General features: G+C 34.7%; 1 protein-coding gene across 1 annotated transcript; it reads left to right on the plus strand.

The window, feature by feature from the left end:
• Positions 1-12,852: 12,852 nt before the first annotated feature.
• On the plus strand, positions 12,853-14,478 carry LOC103967551 (scarecrow-like protein 18). The gene has a single exon (XM_009380802.2). The coding sequence runs from the start codon at positions 13,063-13,065 to the stop codon at positions 14,434-14,436; it is 1,374 nt and encodes a 457-aa protein (XP_009379077.2). The 5' UTR covers positions 12,853-13,062; the 3' UTR covers positions 14,437-14,478.
• Positions 14,479-22,325: the final 7,847 nt, after the last annotated feature.

Genomic DNA, 22,325 nt, shown 5'->3' on the forward strand with positions numbered 1-22,325 from the left:
TAATGGGAGAGAAAATCACACTTATATGAGAAATCACACTTATATCCTCGGGTATAAAAATAAATATTTTTAACCAAGTAGGTTATAAATCTGTTGATACAATTAGATATGTTCTTGTTTGATGTGTAGTTGGGACAATACGCAAGTACGTAAGACAATACGCAAACGTACTGTGATCATTCTTTCTAATTTTCTTTTTATTTAATTTGTAAACATGATTGAGCACTACTGTTATTGCATGCGCAGATTCTGATGATCCATCTAATCTAATGACGACTTAAGTTAGCAGAGCTGCTTAATCTAAATGAATAAAAGAAGAAAACAGCCATATCTATACCCACACACGTGCTAGGGTTTGTAGTAGGACCACACAAGGTACATTAGGACAGAAGAGTTGAAAGGATTGCTTGTGTAAATCATCGATCATTTCTGATTCTGTGCCTCCCTGTACATGTTGATACTGCTGACAGAAAATATATATATATATATAGGTGCATATATGGGCTTCCAAGCTCCAGCAAGTAATTTGAGCATTGATTGCATCACCTGTAGGGATGGACTCGACAGAACTTTTTTGCTATGTGGGGGTTTTCTCCTTTTGGCTTGTAGAAACTTTGCGTTTTCCTTTTATCTGATGTGAGATATTCTCTTCAATTATTTTGGATGGTAAATTTTGGATGTTCTCTTCAAATATCTCACTGTTTCCCATTATACTGTTGATTCTTGCATAAATTCACAATCTGTGTATATGTGGTGTTTTCTCCTTCTGGCTTCTACATTATTTGTGTTTTCCTTTTATCTTAAGGAAAACTAATAAAAAAGGTTTGAAAATTTTGAGTTTTAACAATAAGGAAAAAATAAAGGGTAAAGTGAATAGTACCAAGATTGACTTTTTAGTGTAAAAATATGGTTTTTCGTTAAAGTGAACTGTACCAGGAGCTTTTCGTTAAAATTCCTTTTATCTTAAGCATGTACATAAAATAATTAATAGCAGACATCCCTACACCAAAGAGTAGTTGAGTGGGTGAGACTTTTAAATGTCTCTCTCAATACCTGGTTAAATTTCATATAGTCACTCGTTGCGGAGAAAGAGATATGGAACAAGATCAGTTCGTGGTGTTTGGGGCTGGAAAGTCCAGTGATGGTGACCTCGTTTAGTGGAAGTCTCTCTCGTTAAGGCTAAAGAATTCCTAGGGGCAATACTCACATGTTGGCTACGTATATTAGCATATCTGCATCTCCATTAATTTCTTCTATCTAAAAAGATACAACTTACTAGTGCGGTTTAGTAAAGATGTTAAATTTTGAGAATGTTATCTATAGGTGTTCAGTAACGTAAGATGCTTATATGTTAGCAAGGCTTTGATTACGACACATTGGTCATTCCGATTCTCACCTAAACATTCCTGTACATAAATCTAAAGGAAACCTGCCAAGTGCCAACTATACTTTGAGCCTCAAAATTCTTTAACCCTAACATTAAAAAGAGGATGCCATTTCATTCTGTTGACCTGTCTATCAAAATCTTTTTATCCACATGTGTGTGTTTAATAGTATATATATTTACTATTTACAAAGTGAATAATATTGAAAAGTGAAAAGGCAGCCACAACCACATCTATCCACATGGGGCATGCATGATGATGCCGAAGACCCAGCGAATCCAACAAAGAGAGACAAACAAGGAAAACACAGATGTCAGCGATGAGCGAAGATCAGGGTTTAGCCAACGCTGGTGACATGTGCAGCAAGGGCAAAGCATGTAAAAGCAATAATATTATTCCACATTTAAGGCTTTGCGTGTAATCTTTGTTGTTGTTCGTTGTTGAAATTACAGAAAGGAGATCGATGCAGAAGAAATAAAAAAGTAACAAATATACATAGAAGGATTTTCTCTTCTTTTTTATTTTTATTTTTATTTTTTATTGAAAGAAAGAGGTGAAAGGGGATAGAAATAGGAAAGGAGATAATTATAGTCCCAAATGTACGGCTATCCATCCATTTATTTTGCCCTAAAATTCCATTTCCCACCTCTCTGCAAATTCCTACCTCTCATTTTTAAGTACTTACATGACATAAATATTATAATTGTGACGTTTTATACTAATTATATAATATTATGTGTAAATTTCTCTTCATTAATTGACACGAAATATCTCGATAATTGCATAATCCTTGTGCCATGCAAGGTTCTCTCCTCCTTCCTCCGACTTTCTACTTCATTCATTACTGATGGCTGATGATTTTTTCTTTTGTTTCCTCTGCTGAATTAAATTTCTAGCTCTTTCATATCGCAATTGGCCTGCAGAACCGGTACACATTATTATGCATTAGCACTATTGATTTCACATACAACTGCAGTATTTACTTGCAGCAACAGGATCAACAGTCTTTCTCTTGTACTTGTGTAATTAATTTTCTTTTTATTCTGATTCAATTATAAGTCGCATGTAATAACTTTGAAACAAATATGTCCAGAAAACACCTTGTTCTTGAATCTCCTGCATCTCCATTTCGGTTTGTTTATTATAAGTTATTAGTAGTACCACCAGAGATGAATTATTCTTATGGCTCGTTTTAGAATAATGATAGGATGTATATAAGCGACTTGCTAGTTGAACACCAACCTTCGTTTAATTTTCACAACAGTCGTCAAATATAGAATTTATTGTGTACACCCAGATGGCCTAGCTAATTATTAGGTCAATCCCGGCATACAGGGCATAGAGATTATATTGATATTAGCGTATCTCCAGAAGAGTGTTAGAATTTTTTTTATTTAAAGGTGTCATTTACTAATCCATTTGGCATTTTTATGCTAATTTTTAAATTTGTCACTCCAATCGATCCTTTGTTCATAAAAAAAATTTGTCACTCCAATCCACTCTTCAACCAATTCTTCAAATTTTGTCTCACTTTCAAATATTAACATCTTAACTTCATCTTGGAGCTCAAATTTTATTTCCAAACTCTTTACTAAACAAATACTTTTGAATATAATATATTACGGGACTCAATTCGCTAACTTGAAGAAGTAACAACTAACCTTGTATTGCTAGTTGCTAGCTCGGTTAGTGATACGGTTTTCCTACGTGGAATAATGTAACTTTGTTAAGCAATGGCTACCCCTTATATATGCTCTTTAGCATGTCACATCACACAATTACGTGATACTATTAAACTTCATACTATTAAAACAGGTACATATCTATAAATAACAATAACATGAAAATATATATGTGGTGTGATAGACAAACTCTAAAGTTTACCCTAATGTTCCAGTCCTTTTAGCCACAGCATTTATAGAGTTGATTTTTGAGTAAACGGAGGAGGGTAAAAAATAAGAAGTAAAGATATTTTGCAAGTCTTTCGTACAAACACACTGACATTTCTTGTGGTGGTGCGTGGGGCTGAACTAGCTACGTCAAAGAAAAAAGTATATATGAGATAGTATTTTCTGTTTTGACAAGCCTTCAAGTGTTTCTCCATCCAAGAAATTAATGCTTTGGGAAATATGCATAGATCTAATGTGGAAACACACTTGATTGAAACCACTAAAAGTAAGAGGAATATAAGGAGATCGAGAGAAGAGGCTTTTTGTTTTGTGTCTCCCCTTGAATCCTGGTGAAGCCATCTCCCTGTTTATGCTGCTATTGAAATTTTAATTATTTTTTTTTTTCAAGATGCCAATCGTGCAATTGATCACGCTACATGCATATATATTTCCAGGGGTCCACCGAGTATTACCAGGTGAAAATGCACAAACTGGAATCAATTAAAAACACTTTTCTTTTCCTTTTCTTGCAAGAGTTATGTAAGTTTGGAAAGCCAAGGGAACATTTCCAAGATGCTGGCAAGGTTTCATCAACTTGTGGAAATTATATATAACAAATTAATCTCTAGCTAGCTATCTTGCCAAGGACTCTTGTTGGCGATCTATTCCCTATATGAAAAATGAAGTATTAGGATATGTCCTATATCAATGGGTAAGTCTATAGTAACAATAAGAATATCATTCTGTATTTTAATAGTAAGCTTATCATTATGATTATAATTTTGACAATTATATATAACTTTACTATTGACAGTTGAAGATAAAGCTTGAGAGCGAAGAAAAGAGAAAAGAAGAGAGAGCAACTGATTCTTTTGATTGAATGTATTACAACCTTGTTTTACAGTAAAGGCTACCAATTCCTTAAATAGCCAAACCATTACATGTCACAATTACTACAATACCCTTCTAACAACCACAATTATATTAACAAACTATTTCACTAAAACAATGCCAAGTGTCATTACAATTGTATCAGTTATTACTACCCCCTCAAACTGAGCTTGGAGCAACCAAGTGAAGTTTGAATTAACCATGTTCCTGAAGCTGTTTTGAAATGCCAAGGCCAAGATTTTTTCAATGCCTCAAGAATATTGGACTATGGAGCCCTTTTGTAAACACATCCGCAACTTGATCCTCGGTAGGTATATATTGAATAACAAGATCTCCTTTTTGCACTTTCTCTCGAACAAAATAATAATCAGTATCAAGGTGTTTGATATTAGAGTGAAAAACGAGATTGGAGCTTAAAGCTAAGGCACTCAAATTGTCACAGTGTAACACTGAAGGAACTGAAAGTGCCTAATTCATGTCTTTAAACAAAGATCGAATCCATAACAGATCAGCAGCAGAGTGTGCTAAGGCTTTATACTCAGCCTCTGTGGAACTGCGTGAAACTGTAGACTGTTTTTTAGATTGCCATGAGATAGGATTACATCCCAAGTAAATCACAAAACCGGTAATCAACCTTCGAGTATTAATATCCGCATCCCAATCCGAGTCAGAATAAGTTGTAAGATTGAACTCTGAACTCTTTTTATAATGTAAGCCACAGTTAAGTGTGCCTTTCCAGTATTGTAAGATGCGTTTGACAAAATGCATATGAAGATCAGTTGGAAATATCATGAATTGGCACACCATGTCGACAACATGTGCAATATCAGGCCTAGTAAAGGTCAAATATTAAAGAGTCCTCTTTCTCAAATAGTTGTGTATGAGGCTTGGATGGTGTGGATGTGGGCTTACAAGTCTCCATTCATGCTTTCTTCAATAAATCTTTTACATATTTAAACTGACTGATAACCAGTGAACCATCTTCTTTGTATTGAATATGTAGACCAAGGAAGAAAGTTAATCTTCCCATGTCTTTGAGATCAAAAATTGTTGCAAGACCTTGTATAACTGCTTGAATTTTTGCAGGACTAGACCCTGTGAGTATTATATCATCAACATACAATAAGAGGAGAATAATATCACATTCATCAACTATCACAAACAGGCTAGTATCATACAATGAGGTTTTGAATCCCAGAGATGGAAGATAGCTAGTGAACTTCGAATTCCATGCTCCCGGGGCTTGTTTTAGCCCATAGAGAGACTTGACAAGCTTACACACATAATCTGGATAAGAGGAATCCACAAATCCTTGAGGCTGCATCATATATATTTCTTCCTCAAGTTACCATGTAAAAAGGTGTTTTTAACATCCAACAGTCTCATGTTCCATCCATATTGAACAATAGAGTTAGAATAATCCTCACTGAAGTGTGTCTTATAACTAGACTGAATGTTTCAGAATAGTCCAATCATTGTTCTTGTGTGTAGCCTTGTGCAACTAACCTCGCTTTGTATCTTGAAATTGAGCCACAAGGGTTCTTCTTTACTTTGTACACCTATTTGCTTCCCATTATAGTTCTGTGAGATGGAGGTGGAACCAAAACCCATGTCCCCTGAGTTTTTAAAGCATTATATTATTCTTGCATGGCTAATTGCCACTTAGATTTGGTTGATGCAGCTCGAAACGTTTTTGGTTCCTCAACTTCTTGTATATCAGCTATAAATGAGAATCCACCAGAAAATGTATCACACTAAGTTTCTCTAGAACAATAGTTCATAAGTTGTAATGAACTCAACTCAGGCAATGTAGTAAGATAAGCTGCATAATTTTTTTCTAGAAATTGCTCCTGTTTGTAATCGAGTTTGGATACCATGTTGCCTATTATGATGCACTGGAATAGTAGAAGAATGAGTTCCAAAAGATGATTTAGAGAATGGTAGTATTACCTGGAGTTGTGCTAGATTGAGGACATGAAGCAAATGAGGTGTATCATTGGAAGGGGAAAGAGCAAGACTACTTGCTAATGTTGATGAAGAATTAGAGCTTTGAGATTGTGGTGTATGATGAGTTGCAGAATTACTAGATGATGTATCATTCAGTGATGTTCCAAAAATAGTAGTATGAATTGCATTTGGATGTGAGGCTGCACTATTCCTATTCCCAGATTGATGACTTGAATTTTGCAATGGTATTGGAACTGGCACAATGACATGTGAAGGTTGAGAACCATCGTTCACAGACTAATCATTTCTATGAGATAAACCTAATTTTGCAAGAAACTATGACTCTTCAAATATAACATGCCTTGATATAATGCATTTCTTAATCTGCATATCATAACATATGACCCCCTTGTATCCCATTGCATAGCCTAAGACAGTACACATTTTCGATTTGAATTGTACCTTATTGACATTATAAGGTCTTATCCAAGGAAAAACTGTTGTCCCAAAAATCTTCAAAGATTGCAACTCAGGAACCTTGTTATATAACATCATATATGGTGACTTAAATGACAAAGTTTTACATGACATTTTATTGATTAGAAAAACTGCATAAGAACATGCAAAATACCAAAACTTTGTGGATAGACTAACAACATTGAGAAGAGTTAATGCAGTCTCTACTATGTGTATGTGTTTCCTCTCATATACTCCATTATGTTAAGGAGTGTAGGGACAAGAAATAAACTGAATAATACCTTTATCAGCCAAAAAGGATGTAAAACACTTGCTGGTGTATTCACATCCACCATCTGTTTCAAGTCCTTTGATTGACATCCTAAATTGAGTATGAACAAAATTGTAGAATTTAACAAAGATTGCATACACATCTGACTTATTGCACATGGGAAATATATAAACAAATCTTGTATATTCATCCACAAAAAGTACATAGTATTGATATCCTTTTAAGAGATGGACCTCAAATATCAGTGTGTACCTTCTCAAAAGGAACTAAGCATCTGTCATTTCTAATAAGGAATGGAATTCTTGACATTTTCCCTTGAATACAAGAAGTACAAGTAGTGTGTTTATCATCTAAACTATGTATTACCTTAGATTATTTCAACATTACAGACATAGTATCATAAGTAGAATGCCCTAACCTTTGATGCCAAACACTTGATTTCACCAATTTTCCCAAGCAAGCAACATGTTCCTTTGTAACAGATTGTACACCTCTTGACTTGTAATCACAGGTATATGAAACAACTTTTCTGGCTTACTCTTTACATGATACACTACATCCCTTGTCTTCTTGTCCTACGCATAAAAATTAGATTCATCACATATAAACCAAATTTTATTATCTGCAAACAATTGTTTAATTGAAAGAAGACTCCTTGCAATGTGTGGAACGTGAAGAACTTTGCTAAGATTAATGGAATAATTATCAGTTTGAATTATAGTTGAACCAGTATGTTGAATTGGTAAACTGGAACCATTACCAATGGTTATTTTCTCAGATCCTTGGAAATGAGCAACTTAAGTCAAAGAAGATATATCAGCAGTCATATGATGGGAGGCACCTAAATCTACAATCCATGAATCCTGAGGAACAAATTGAGTTACTTGTTGTGCATTTATAGCTGATAAGGATGGTGGAGATGTCTATCCTTGAAAAGAGTAATTCTCTCTATGAAAACAATCAAGTGCAGAATGTCCCATCTTGCCACAAATTTGGCATTCAACCACAAAACCAGTAGTGTGAGTGTTTGTATTTCTGTGAAAACAATTGGCAGCTATATGACCTTTCTTATTACAGATTTGGCATTCAATTACAATATTTACTCTTGTTTCAGTGTTGCCTGTCCAAGAACCATTTCCATTATGAGCTTGTCTCGATCCACCTGAGTAGTAAGAATTACCATTTTTGTATCCCCTTTCTCTAAAGCCATTGCTGTTTCTATAGGTGCTTCCATTACCTTTGTATTGACCCCCATTATAAGATCTATATCCATTATTAGAAGATCGAGGTCTGAAACCTTGTTGATTTCCAGAATTTGAATGACTCACAAGACCATAACGAAAAGATTGAGCATTTTGACCTGGGACATGAGATAATGATGTATCCAGATAGAATGTTTGAGAATCATAAGAGCCAATAGATGGATGAGTAGATGAACCATATGGTTGTTGTACAATAATTCCCCATGTGGTAGCAGGAATGTGATTATGTCTCTAAGGATTAGAAGAAGATGCACCAGATGATACCCTTGACTGTCCATGTTAGAACCATAACCCATACCAGTAGTAGTACTAGAACTAGCACCTTGAACATAGAGAGTAAACATACTTTGAGACAACAAATTCATTTCTCTTTCAATTTCCTTTTCAGCACCAAGTAGTTGAGCATGAAATTCCCTCAAGGTAATAGATGATTCCCTTGCCAATATAACAGTTCTAATAACATCATACTCATTTGGTAAACTAGCCAAACCAGCAGTCATGATATCATTCTTAGAAATTACTTCCCCTGCATCAATTAATTGATCCTTAATGTTTTTCAATCGCAACAAGTACTTATCAATACTATATGTACCCTTCTGAATCATATGCAATTCAGTCTTCAAGTAAGTCACTCGAGATTTAGAAAATGAGGCATATTTTTCAATAAGATTGGATTAGGCCTTGAAAGTTGTTCTACATCCTATAACATACTATATTACTTCATCTGTTAGTGTAGCTAACAGCAAACTAATGAGAGCCATATCAGTAGATTCACATTCAAGAAACTCATATGTAATTTCCTTTGTAATACCAGCTTCCATAGTAACAACAAATTTAGGTGGACACACAGTGGTACCATCAAAATGACCAAACAGTTTGTATCCCTTAAGGACAAATTGAAACTAAAACGCCCACTTAACAAAATTATCATCTCTGAGTTTTATAGTAAGCATACCCAACAAGTTCTCTACTTTGAATGATGAAGATGCCATCGAAAACAATTAAACAAACCAAAGCTTGAGTTCACATAGACAATCTTGAGAGAATAATACTCCAAGATATAAAACCAAAAATACTACTACTCCAAGAAAACACTATTTCTCCCAGAAAGAATGACACTTTATTTATCAATCAAACAAACTTCAATCTTCAACAAAATCACTAGAAAGAATAACACTTTCTCTACCAATCAACAATCTTTAATCTTCAACAAAATCCCCATAAAGAATAACCCTTTCTCTACGAATTAACAGAATGTAACCTTCAACAAATTCACAAATCCTAGAGAATGATACTCCAAGACAAAAACCCAGAAAGAACAACACTTTCTTGAATTCAATTTCTAATAAAAAATTCTCAAATCTTCAACTCATACGAACTGTTTTTAGCATACCGAATCAATACCAATGATCACAACTTCAAGATTGCAGAAAACATATAGAAACACAAATTCACAGAGACGAAATCACTTGATTCTCCATACGCATCAATCGCAGTTCAAGATTCTCAGACCTTTCAACTCTCGCGAGCGTTAATCGAAGAAAACTCTATCGGAATTAGAGACAGAACACTAGAGAAAGCCCATTCAGGATTGAAGTTGGCGACAAGCCAACACCGGCGATGATACATATTGACAGTTGAAGATAAAGCTTGAGAGCGAAGAAAAGAGAGAAGAAGAGAAAACAACTGATTCTTTTGATTGAATGTATTACAACCTTGTTTTACAGTTAAGGCTACCAATTCCTTATATAGCCAAATCATTACATATCACAATTACTACAATACCCTTCTAACAACCACCACTATATTAAAAAACTATTTCACTAAAACAATGCCAAGTGTCATTACAATTATTTCAGTTATTACTTACATTGCTCGTCAGTCAGCTGTCGAATGTTAATGTCATATGTAACATAATTAAAAATGAAGATAAGGACATCTTTTTTTTTTCTTTTTTTTTTTTTTTTGAGAAATGAAGATAGGGACTTTGAAAATGAATAACGTGATGACATCCGCTAATAATTTTATAAAAACAAATGTTACCATTAACTTAATTTAAAGGGACTTCAAATCACGTATCTAAATTTTTAAATAAAAAGAATTCTTTAAATATGATTTTCTTGTTGCATATGTATAATTCACAAATGGACAACCTAGTAGAAGAAGAATTCGTCAAGATTCAAAACCTGAATGAAAGCCATGCTCCTACTGACAGTCCAACTACTCCTACCATGAATGAAAGACATTATCTTCCAAAACCTAGACTGATTCTTCTCCGCGCGCAAATTGATGAAAAACTAATGAAAATGATCTGAAAATTTTGAGCTTTAATAATAAAGATAAAATAAAAGGTAAAGTGAATAGTATCAGGATTGACTTTTGAATGTAAAAATGTATTTTTTCGTTAAAGTGAACAGTACCGCAGATTTTTCGTTAAAACTCTTTTAATTTATATATTTGATCATGAGCAGTGAATACGGTTAATTTCCGAAATTTATATAACGAGGGTTTAATTTCCATTTTTGCAATCCAATTACTATTCAGGGAGGAAGCAACTTGTATTTCAGGCTCCCCAAATCCCAAGGTGTGTATTTCCCAAACAAATCAAAAGGTATGTGACAAATGACAACACAAAGGTTTCAGTTAATTTAATGGCCGATTTTAACAAGGATATCCGCAAACCCACGAGAGGAAATTCAATGACTTTGCTCTGTAGATTTTTTTTTGTTCATTTTAGAAAAGAAAATCACAATTAATTTTCAGCTTTCATGAATGCAAGCTTAAGTTGAAATCTCATGTGCGAATTTGACAGATTCAATGAAATTAGAAACTCCATGTTGATCAATGTGTGTGCATATTTTTTAGGAAACTATTGCCAAGGATTCTATCTTATTCGGTGTATTAACTTTGAATTCAATTTAATTTAGATGCAAGAAACCTCGTTAAATAAACTGATTTTCGAGAAACGAATTAGCGGCTCACTACTAATCACTCAAACATTGTTACTAATTTTCGTTTTTTACCACATACGTACTATTTGTCAATGCAGGATTAGTTTTGAGGGTTTACATTGAGACATCAGTACAAGATTTTTTAACACAAAAAGTCTCACTTTTACAAAGAGCGAATTATCCATTGTTATTAAAAAACATTTATTCACGTATTTTGTATTCCCAATTTCATACATGGATTTTTTTTTTCTTTTCATTCACCATAACACAACAGTGAGCTAGCTAGCAACTACTGTGGAGCATGAGTGTTTATTTAATAATCCAAGTGAATAAACTGACTTCCCAAGTCAACGATTGATTCCTTGACCCAGAATCAATTTGGACAATGTACGTTTGAGAAAAGAGTATTTTTCTCCATTTCACATGTCCTTTATTTATGAATATTGTACACATGTTTAAACATCTGAATCGTTGATTAATTATAGATAAACATAGTATTACATTATAATTAGATTATTAACCTATTGATCAGTTTAATCAAATGAAGTTTATTTAAATATGAATGTTCATTAGATAACATTTACATAATGCCAAATATCTAATCAAAAGAACATCATGTGCATGCATCCTCTAATAATATTTTAACTTTCTAAGTATATTGTGGATGTCCCACCATTGTTGGATGGAGTACTCAATGTGATCAACAATGCTAAGTCATATAGATAAAAATTGAGAGAGACATCTTGTACATTGTTGTTGCTCAGAGAGAAACAGATTACATATATATACACACACATAGGATAGTGTTATTCACACACTTATTTTTACTTCTCATATACTTTTTTATTTTTTATCATTAATCTTCTTCAATTCATTTGATCTGCAGCTAGAAATTGAGATGAGTGTGTGTAAAGTAAAAAATAAATGTGTAGATAGCACTACGTGTTTATATATATTGTTGCACGTATTGTTACTCTAAGTAGGCTGCAATATGGGATTATATGGAGGTGTACAATTAAGGTATCATAATGTAAGTACTCTGCAGTCATCGGATTTATCAGGAACTAGAACAATATTGGGCTTGTTAGTAATATGCAAGTACAATATATATCGTAAAATCATTATAAAAAGTATCAAGAACAGAAATAAGTTTATGCAATAATTGTAAGAGAGAGGGTAATGCAGTGTACAATGACACTGTTACTGTATACTGCAAGCATTTCAGCTTCTGGTAGATAATCCTCCTCATAGAAAGCTGCTCCCAGCAGCATAACATATAATGAGATCACATCTTATTAAAATCCCTTTGATAGGAACACGTGGTGTATCATCTCATGTGACGGTCACATTGAAAAATATCTCCTAGAGTAGATTTGATCGTATGATATATATTTTTCATATATTTTGTGAAGCGAGTTCAAATGAATGATTAGCGCATGAGTAATGTTAGAGAGACTCAATTTGTAGACTAAATTTTGTAAACTAAATGACATGGGAGTTGATGATTGAATTATTACTTAATCGTTAATAAATGTGCTCATTTTATTGGTGACTTCTTATTTAGTTTGCTAATTTAGTCTACCAATTTAGATTATTACTTAATCTCGTTGTAAACTGAGCATGATAACTCTCTCCAAACCATAATCACAAATGATATCTCTCTTCAAACCCTTGTGAGCAGGCTCCAGGTTTCCAGAGTGCAATTAATTTCTTACGTAACTATTTAACTAGTATTATATATATATATTAATTTGTGTAGGCAAGGAGAGGGAGAGGAGGGAAGAGAGACCAGTTTCCCCAAATATACCTGGTATCACAGTTTGCTGCTGCTACTTATTGCCACAGCTATATATGATTGCGCCTGCAGATCACAAGTTATTAAAGAAAGCAGCAGCTAGCTACCTAAGCTCAAAGCTCATCTGATCAATCAGAATATATATAATTAGTGATCATTCGCGTGAAGATCTCATCACCGACAACTGATTGCTCATGGGCTCATTCAATTCTTCCCATATCCAACAAGAAGAAAAAGAAGATCATCAAAACCACCCAAACAACAACAATATCTCAGATCTACAACTATACCACCACCACCACGTTTCTGATCAGCCTCCATTGATTATGTCAACATCTCCAGACATTTCACAAACCCACCTCCGCCACTTACTCATTACCTGCGCCGAGCTCATTTCCCACCTTGACTTCCCTTCCGCCAACCGCGTCATTTCTCTCTTATCCTCAAACTCCTCTCCCTTCGGAGACTCCACCGAAAGATTAACCCACTATTTTGTCAAAGCCCTCTCTTTCCGCCTCAATACAAACCCTAATTACTCTCCCACTACTATCGGCCCAATGACAGCGCTCACAACTGCCGCCAGTGCGTCCGCGTCCTCCTCCTCCAACTACTTGTTTCCGCCGATGTTACTCGAGGAGGAGGACGACAACGAGGAGACACTCCACTCGTGTTACCTAACCCTAAACCAGATAACCCCATTCATCCGGTTTAGCCACTTGACGGCCAATCAAGCCATCCTCGAATCCATAGACTCATCTCATCTCTCAATCCACATCCTTGACTTCGACATCATGCACGGCGTCCAGTGGCCCCCACTTATGCAGGCCCTCGTCGAGCGTTCCTACAACTCACCACTCCACCCACCTCCCACGCTTCGAATCACAGCCACCGGCCGCGACCTCACCCTCCTCCTCCGAACCGGTGAGCGTCTCTTTAGATTCGCTCAGTCACTTGGCCTGGCCTTCCAATTCCACCCCCTTGTCCTAAACAATGCAGCCCGGCCGTCGGATTTAATCTCCCCCTCAACCCTCGGCCTCCACCAAAACGAAGCCCTAGCCGTCAACTGCGTCCTCTACCTCCACACCCTAGTCACGGACGACTCACGTGACCTCCTCCTCTTCCTCCAGAAGATCAAGTCATTGAACCCAAAAGTCTTCACCGTCGCCAACAAAGAAGCCAACCACAACAACCCCCTCTTTTTTAACCGCTTCGTGGAGGCTCTCGACCACTACGGCGCCGTCTTTGAGTCCCTCGAGGCTACGCTGCCGCCCAACAGCCGGGAGAGGCTGGCGGTGGAGGAGTGGTTCGGGAGGGAGGTTAAGGACGTGGTGGGAGTCGAAGGAGAGAAGAGGAAGCAGCGGCACGAGAGGTACGAGACGTTTTGGGAGGTGGTGCTGCGGAGGGCGGGGTTTCAGAATGTGGCTTTGAGTCCGTTTGCGCTTTCGCAGGCGAAGCTTCTGCTGCGGCTTCATTATCCTTCTGAGGGTTACCAGCTGAGGATTCTCAATGACTCTTTTTTCTTAGGTTGGCAGAATCGTCCCCTTTTCTCTGTTTCTTCTTGGCACTAAAAATATATATACACATAATGTATGTGTCTGATTGATTTTTCAGCTATATTGCCAGCTAGGTTTGAGCTTTTCCCTCTTGTTTCATCTCTATATTACTACTCTTATTAGCCAGATTAAGGAGAGGGAGGGTTTGAATCGGGCTGGAAAGTAAGTTAAAGAGAAAAACCGTTTCTACCAGGGCAATCCACCGCTGTCTTTTTATCATATTTTTATATCTATATATACATATATAGAGAGGATTTTATATGTACAAAAAGCTGCATTTATGAAGCAAGAGCTGCCATTAAAGTATTTTCAATAACTCACTGAATTGTTCTACTCAAAGAGAAGAGTAGTACTCTTTCTTTTTCCCTTATTCTTCTGCCTATCTCTAAACATTCCTAAAATTCCTAACTAGTTACTCAGCTGATCAGCCTAAGCATACATGCAAAGAGTAGGGTGAATCTTTGTGGACGTTGCATGTGAACTGAAGACACACAGCTAGAGGGAGCTCCTGATCAGTTTTTCCAATATCACAGTTTGTTCTTTCTTTAGAGACTGAAATTGATCATGAATTATTGTTTGATATGAATCTCATAAATATTGGGGTTTTATTTAATTTATTATATTTTTTGGGATTTATCCCCTTAATTAAGATCCTCTTTTTCCTTGTGCGTAATTATGTAATCAATTGTGTAACCAATTCCTCTCTGGCCATTTATTTGGAAGCAAACAAATTAAAGGGTTAATGCGTAATTATGTAATCAATTGTGTAACCAATTCCTCTCTGGCCATTAATTTGGAAGCAAACAAATTAAAGGGTTAACGGGAGCACATCTAATTCCCTCTTTTTATTGAGTATTGACTTTTATGACATATCAGCTAGTTTCAATATCTGAACTCCTTTAAGCATCATTTTCTTCTAGGGGGTTGTTTGTCTCCGTGTATATATAACCCTATATAGCTAGTTTATATGCTACTTTTCTCCGAAGTTTGAGTCTCGAAGGATAGGACTAATTTTTAGCTAAATGCATTTTCACTCCTGGCTACAATTAAATGATGCACGTCCTTCTAAAACTTCAAATCAAAGAATCACTCATATTTAGCCATTTAGTACTATAGTCTAGTGATATTCATCTTCACTTATAAGTGAGAGATCTTAAGTTTGATTATTGTCAAAGATAATATCATTTATTCAAAAAAAAAAAAATCACTCAGTATTTTGGCCTCTAATTATACATATGCTACTTCGTTAGATGCCTTCTTTTTAATGCTAATTAATTAATAATTATGTACTTCACTTTTGGATGAAATGCCAAAGACTTTGATTTGATCAGCTATCTATCATGCACTCCCACCTTGGACACCTAAAGATCATCTCTCTCTTTTGTTAACAAAAATTATAAAAAAAGAGGGGCATTGTTTAATTAAAGTAGTAAAAATATTGCAAATAACCACTCCTTGTTCCCCAAAATTCCTTTGTCTCCCTTCCTCCAATGAATGTTGTTGTCCTTTCACGAGATTGATTAAAGAGGCGTGGAAGTGCATGAGAGCATATACATAGCACTAAGTAGCCGTATATGCCTGTCGATGTCTTTTGATTTTGCACTATTTTTTGCCCTAATTTATGCCGTCTGTCCCCTCAACAACACCATCAAATTTCTCAAAACAGACCATATCATGCTCTCCTTTGCCTCCTCTATCACCATACGTCCCAAAACCTGCCTAGCTAGGGATCTCTCCTGTCCTCTCCTTGTTATTAAGGACCACTTAATTAATCTCTTTATAAATTATTGGGTAATGCTAAGGAGATTAAATTTTTAAATTAAATTTTGTAAACTAAATAATGTTGTTAATGATCAGATTATTACTTTAAGTTTGATTGATGTATTTATTGGTGACACATCATTTAGTTTGTAAATTTAGTCTCTTTAGCATTACCCTAAATTATTTACACAAAAATATATGATCTCCTCTACCTAGCCTGCCCTTGTTATTATTATTCTTTTTTGTCAAACTTGCCCATTTTATTAATATATATATACACACACACACACACACACAAACACACACTTCAATTAACCTAACCCTGAAATTAATTCTCACTATCTCCTTGCACACACGCGCGCCTGTATATCTTTCCAAAAGGGAAATTAGATTTAATGAACCTTCCACTTAAAGTAAATTTAGGGATATATATTAATCTTTTAGCTACTTACAATGATACCTTCGAGCTATCTAGCCTTCTATATCAACCTTTCCCTAATATATGGCTTTCTTTAGTCGTCAATCTTGCCCTAATGTTGCTTAGTAAGAAAGACGTTGCCCTAACGTTGCTTGTCGTCAACCTTGCCCTAATGTTGCTTACATACATGTCTGTAGGTAATATTGGTTCAGAAAGAATGTGCACACACGCACACAAACACACACACACACACACACACACACACACACACATAATTTAAGAATTTATGTAAATAATGGAAATGTAATAGACCATCCATTTAACTAAAAAAATTAAATTAGATACGAAAACTATGGTTTGCTGATATAGAAGCTCTAGCTAGGTATGTTAATTATACGGAAAAGTTCCATGTCTAGTTTGGTTGGTTGCGTACTGACATGAGTGATACGATGGTTACAAGGCATGGCAATAACGCAAAGAGCTTCTTCCCTTAAGGTTGGGCTTGCGTGTTGGGGCATATATGCATGACTGAGTGATGAGGAATCAGGTTCAGGTTCAGGTTCAGGGCTATAGCTAGGGTTGGTGGCAACATGGCATTGACATCCATCCATCCATCTTTAATTTCCATCTGATTCAGACTAACCTTTTGGCCAATGTGTTCAGTTTGTTTGGACAAAACAAAACTCAACCTTTTTTTTAGCCATTGCTAGCTCTTGACATGTTTGGGAGTTGATGCCCGGCCCTATCACACGTCTCTCAATTATTCTCTCCACTAAAAAAAAAAAAATAGTATCGGATATATATTTTGGATTGCTTTGCTATTAGATTTTTGGTTAGAAATACAAAAATTCAACAGTTAAATAGTATTCTATATTTCGGAGCATTATAAATTTTTTACATAGATATTATTAATTATTTTAAAAAAAATCTATGTATTCCTTTTTTATATTGGGTTTTGCTATAAAAGCCAGTGTTTTTGTTTTCTTGCTTGTAAAGAAATGATTGATGTTTATGTATTCTAGTGCGGGTTCGATCCTTATCGATTTTCTTTTTCCTTAACAACTAATAATTTAACTCACTAACAATATTGTTGTCATAAAAAAAAAAACACAAACATCCTTTTTAGGTTTCATACAAACTCATGTTTATTTTCGTTCTTCTATTCTCTTTTGATTTATTCAACACAAAAATTATAAATACATTAGAAGTGTACATGCATAAAAACGAGTGTGAAAGGCACGACGTCCTTAACTTGTTTCCATAAGAATGATATTGATTTCCTAATAACTAACCAAAAATAATTTATTTTTGTTGTGGCCTAAATGTAACTAAAGGTAGGGAGAGAAGGGCAGCGACATAAGAGAGAGTTTGGGTAATTTATGTGATGTTGATTTTCATCATTTTTGTATTTATTTATAGTAAACATAGTAAGCTTGCTTGCCTCACAAGTAATACAAATCTATGGGAATAAGATCTTCTAGATCACATAAGAATTCTAAATACAATCTACTGGAGTTACATAATCATATGCTTAGTTAATTAATAACTGTAACCATTTTTATATTTTTAGTGAACAATTAGAAGATATAACTTTTATAACTAAAACATTTAAGAGTATTGTTTTAAAACGAAAAAGCTAAACATTTAGTATTGTTTTAAAACAAAAACGCTAGAAAATGTTTTTTTTTTCCCGTGTGTTGCAAGGAAATGCAAATTTTGGTGCTACAGTAGCATTACTATAACATACAAAAATGCTACTTTTACTATCTAGTTGTACCATTTCTCTAGCTAATAAAGATGGAATCCACATGCTTTGGCGGGCCCTCTCTATTTGAGATGATATAAATGATGGTATAATTAAGTGATAAGTGTAGCATTACGCATGAACATACTGATTAGTGAGAGGAATTCAAATATAACACATGTAACCAATTCAAAGGCTTTTAATATACAAAATAGACAAAAATAATTCCTCATTTTTTACATATATACATATAAGCACATGCAAGATCCATTTTCTTATCAATGTGAGATTCATTCTTAACACATTCTGGAAGTGTGTGCAGTGCAGCAATGGAGATTTAGAGAGAGAGAGAGAGAGAGAGAGAGAGAGAGAGAGAGAGAGAGAGAGAGAGAGAGAATCAGCTTTCTGTTATATCCCCTTCATTAACTCACAGTTCATTACAAGGATCCTATTTATACAAGCTACATTGCTTACAGACTAAGCAACCAAGTATAACAGACTTAACAACTGTTTGCTTAATCTGTTGACAAGTGGCAATATTTGAGACATCTTCACGTGTAACGAATTTTCAACATTTTCACGTGTAACGAATATTTGAGCTTTTATATACCTTTACAACATTTTCACGTGTAACGAATTTTCAAGCCTAGTATACGCACAAATTTGGTGACGTGGAGCTGTCACGTGTTGCCGTTGGCTCACACATAAGACAACCTGCTCTGATATCATGAAAGAAGTTGAAGTTCCACTATAAATCATTTAATATATGATGAATGGTCCAATTACTTATAGTTACGTACAAAATCCGTTCTCTTATCAAAATCGAATTTATTCTTAAAAAAAAAAAAGTCATTACACAATTCAAAATTTATAACCAATTTTGAAAATTCGTCAGAAGACAAAATGCCTCGTATTCGTGGAGCATTGCATATTCCCTATTTTTATATACAAGTCTCTGGTTAGTGGGCATCTTCTTTATGGAATAGCTACCTACAAAACACTTTGCACAAATCGAAATTAAGCGTCCAATTTGCCTTGAAATTGTATGCCACTTATCCTATGCACATATGTTTTATTAGCAATTCTATGCATGTGTCTGTTAAGTGATTCGGAGAGAGAAAGCTGAGAGCGGAAAGAAAGGATAACTTCAACTTATTCACAGCATTTACCGGCTAGCTGCTCTTTACCTTTCTTCTTCCATGCATCAATTTTTTTTTAAGAATCTGTTTTCAATTTTCGAGGCATATTGACCTACTTCTTACACTAATTAACTTGAGGAAAATAGTCAAATCGTCCCCAACCTCACCGTCCACTGAATACATACCTGATTCTTCCACAGCATGCACACGCTATTTTTTCCCACTATTCCCAGTGATTTAGGGTTTTTTTTTAGATAAATGATAAATACACGTTATTCCAACCTTCTACACATCTCTATTTAGTCTTGATCATTATTTTTACTTATTTTATTCAATTTAATGGTTAAAAATAAAATTAGTTTGTGAAAGACCTGTGCAAATCATCTCCCTTAATTTAATTCTTCTTTTGTGTTGGGTAGGGAAGTCGTAATATGATGTGCATTGAAGAGACACACCATGCATTGTAGAAATTTATTTTGTTTTATTTTCTCCAAGGACATATGGTACAATAATTCAAGTTGTCGATCAGATATATATATATATATATATGTGTGTGTGTGTGTGTGTGTGTGTGTGTGTGTGTGTGTGTGTTATACGCACACACAGAAGATTGGGGACCGTCAGGGTGTGCATCAGTTGTGAGTATATGGATGTTGATGTATAAGTAGCTGGCTAATCTACAAGAACAACACACTATTGTCAGGCCTTCTTTATCACTATTAGTAATATTAACCCTAGCGAATACTTGTCCATGGAGATCACACACAATAACATAAAGTAGAGTAGTAATATTAGGGAGATAAAAATTTTCAAACCAAATAATATGTCATCAATAAGAAACAAATACTTTAATTGACATTTAATTAATAATCCAATCATCTACAATCACATTATTTAGTCTGTAAAATTAGTTTAAAAAATTTAGTCTCCCTAGAATAACTCTATATAGTAACTGTTGAAGCTCAGGAAATCAATGGTTATCTGATCATATCTTCTCTCACATCAAACTTCCTACAACGAGAGAGAGAGAGAGAGAGAGAGAGAGAGAGAGAGAGAGAGTTTGGATGGTAATGAATCAATGAAGCGTGGGGGGAATGATGCTAGTGAAAGTATATACAAGGTATGACCACTGAAAGAGACGAGGATCAGCTAGAGGAGAGGGACAGACAAGATTCTCCCTAATCGTGTTTTATATATATATATATATATATGTGCGCGCGCGTGTGTGTAATTAATTTGCTTTAGGGTCTGTAGTACGTATGTATAGAAATCGATTAATATTACCACAACCAGAGCTATCAGTATATATATAGGGTTTGTAGTACGTATGTATATAAATGGATTAATATTACTACAACCAGAGCTATCAGTGTGTATATATATATATATATATATATATATATATATATATATATATAGGGTTTGTAGTACGTATGTATATAAATGGATTAATATTACTACAACCAGAGCTATCAGTTTACACACACACACATACATTCATATATATAAAAACTACATTCATATTATATGTGGATGGAGTGCAGAAAATAATGAATGGTGGGATGGGGATGGACGTAGGTGGGGTTAATTCTATATATGCCAAAGGGGGGTAGGGATGGATATTGTGGCGGGCCGTGCACTGCAAGTTAAAGCAAGAGCAGAGACCAGACACTCTCTGCGTTGAGTTTTCAGTGCATGTGTGTGTGGTTGGTTTCTACTTTTTTCTTTATTAAATCAACCGGTTAACTGTACTTTTATACTGATACATGATTTACAAGTTGTCCATAGTTTGACTTTATAATTTACGATATGTTGTAGGTAATCTTGACTTTAGTGCATCTAACCACATTGGAGAAAGACGAGAGTTTGTTTGGTTTTGTTTTTAGAATAACTGAATGTATTATTATATGACAAATAAAAATACTTTTTGAATACGTTTGATAGAAAAATTTCAACTACAATTTTTATCATATAAGCATTTTTCGGTGAAAACCTGTTAGGTGCTTTTGCAGAAAGAACTCAATTTTTTTTTTATAAAAATTTCAACATGCTTATATTAATAATGTTTTAAGCATTTTAAACAAAAGCAGTCTCAAAAGAATTTGTGGATGTTCGTATGCTACCATGGACTCCTCTCTTCCCTTATTGATGTTCAGAACCTCTTGCATTATTCAACACAAATGATTGATTTAGAGTGAGAGAGACCACTCTGGCATTGGGTTGGCATTGGGTTCAGCACACACGCAAGGGGAACAATGGATCATTAGACCATGGCAGTTAATTTTTGTCTATAGGCTGTGGAACTCATGAAACAGTGAATTATGTGTTATCTTATGATTACAAGATTCAAAAGAAAAAAATGACATTTTTTTTTGGGATTTTACAAATGAAAAATGCTAAGAAGAATCTTTTAAATGTGCAACTTTCAATGCATTTTTTGTCGCATTATGCTTTTGTCGTAATATTTTATGAAAAATGCTAAAGGGACTTTTCAAAAGTGGAGTTCTCCATGGATTGTATATCATCTCACAGTTTAAAGTTCATTTTCGTGCCAACATTATAAAATATTATGTAAAAAATATAAGATGTCAAAGAGTCTAACTTTTGAAAGTCTCCTTAGTATTTTTCACGTTTTATAATATTAACATGAAAATTCATGTTAAAATGTGAATAATTTATGAACAATCCCGCCCTTGAGATTCTTTACAAATTTACTACAATCATGAGTTCCCCAACATTATTTTGTTGCAGCTGCAGGAATAATTGGGAATTTGTGGACAAAATGGCCCCTTGAGTATCTGATGGTTCTATCACTTTATTAAGATACAAAGATCCGTGCATG

This window comes from the organism of the source record quoted next, unplaced genomic scaffold (assembly GCF_019419815.1).
Source record: "Pyrus x bretschneideri cultivar Hongxiangsu unplaced genomic scaffold, Pyrus_bretschneideri_v1 Contig5, whole genome shotgun sequence".
In the NCBI taxonomy this organism is placed as follows: domain Eukaryota; kingdom Viridiplantae; phylum Streptophyta; class Magnoliopsida; order Rosales; family Rosaceae; genus Pyrus; species Pyrus x bretschneideri.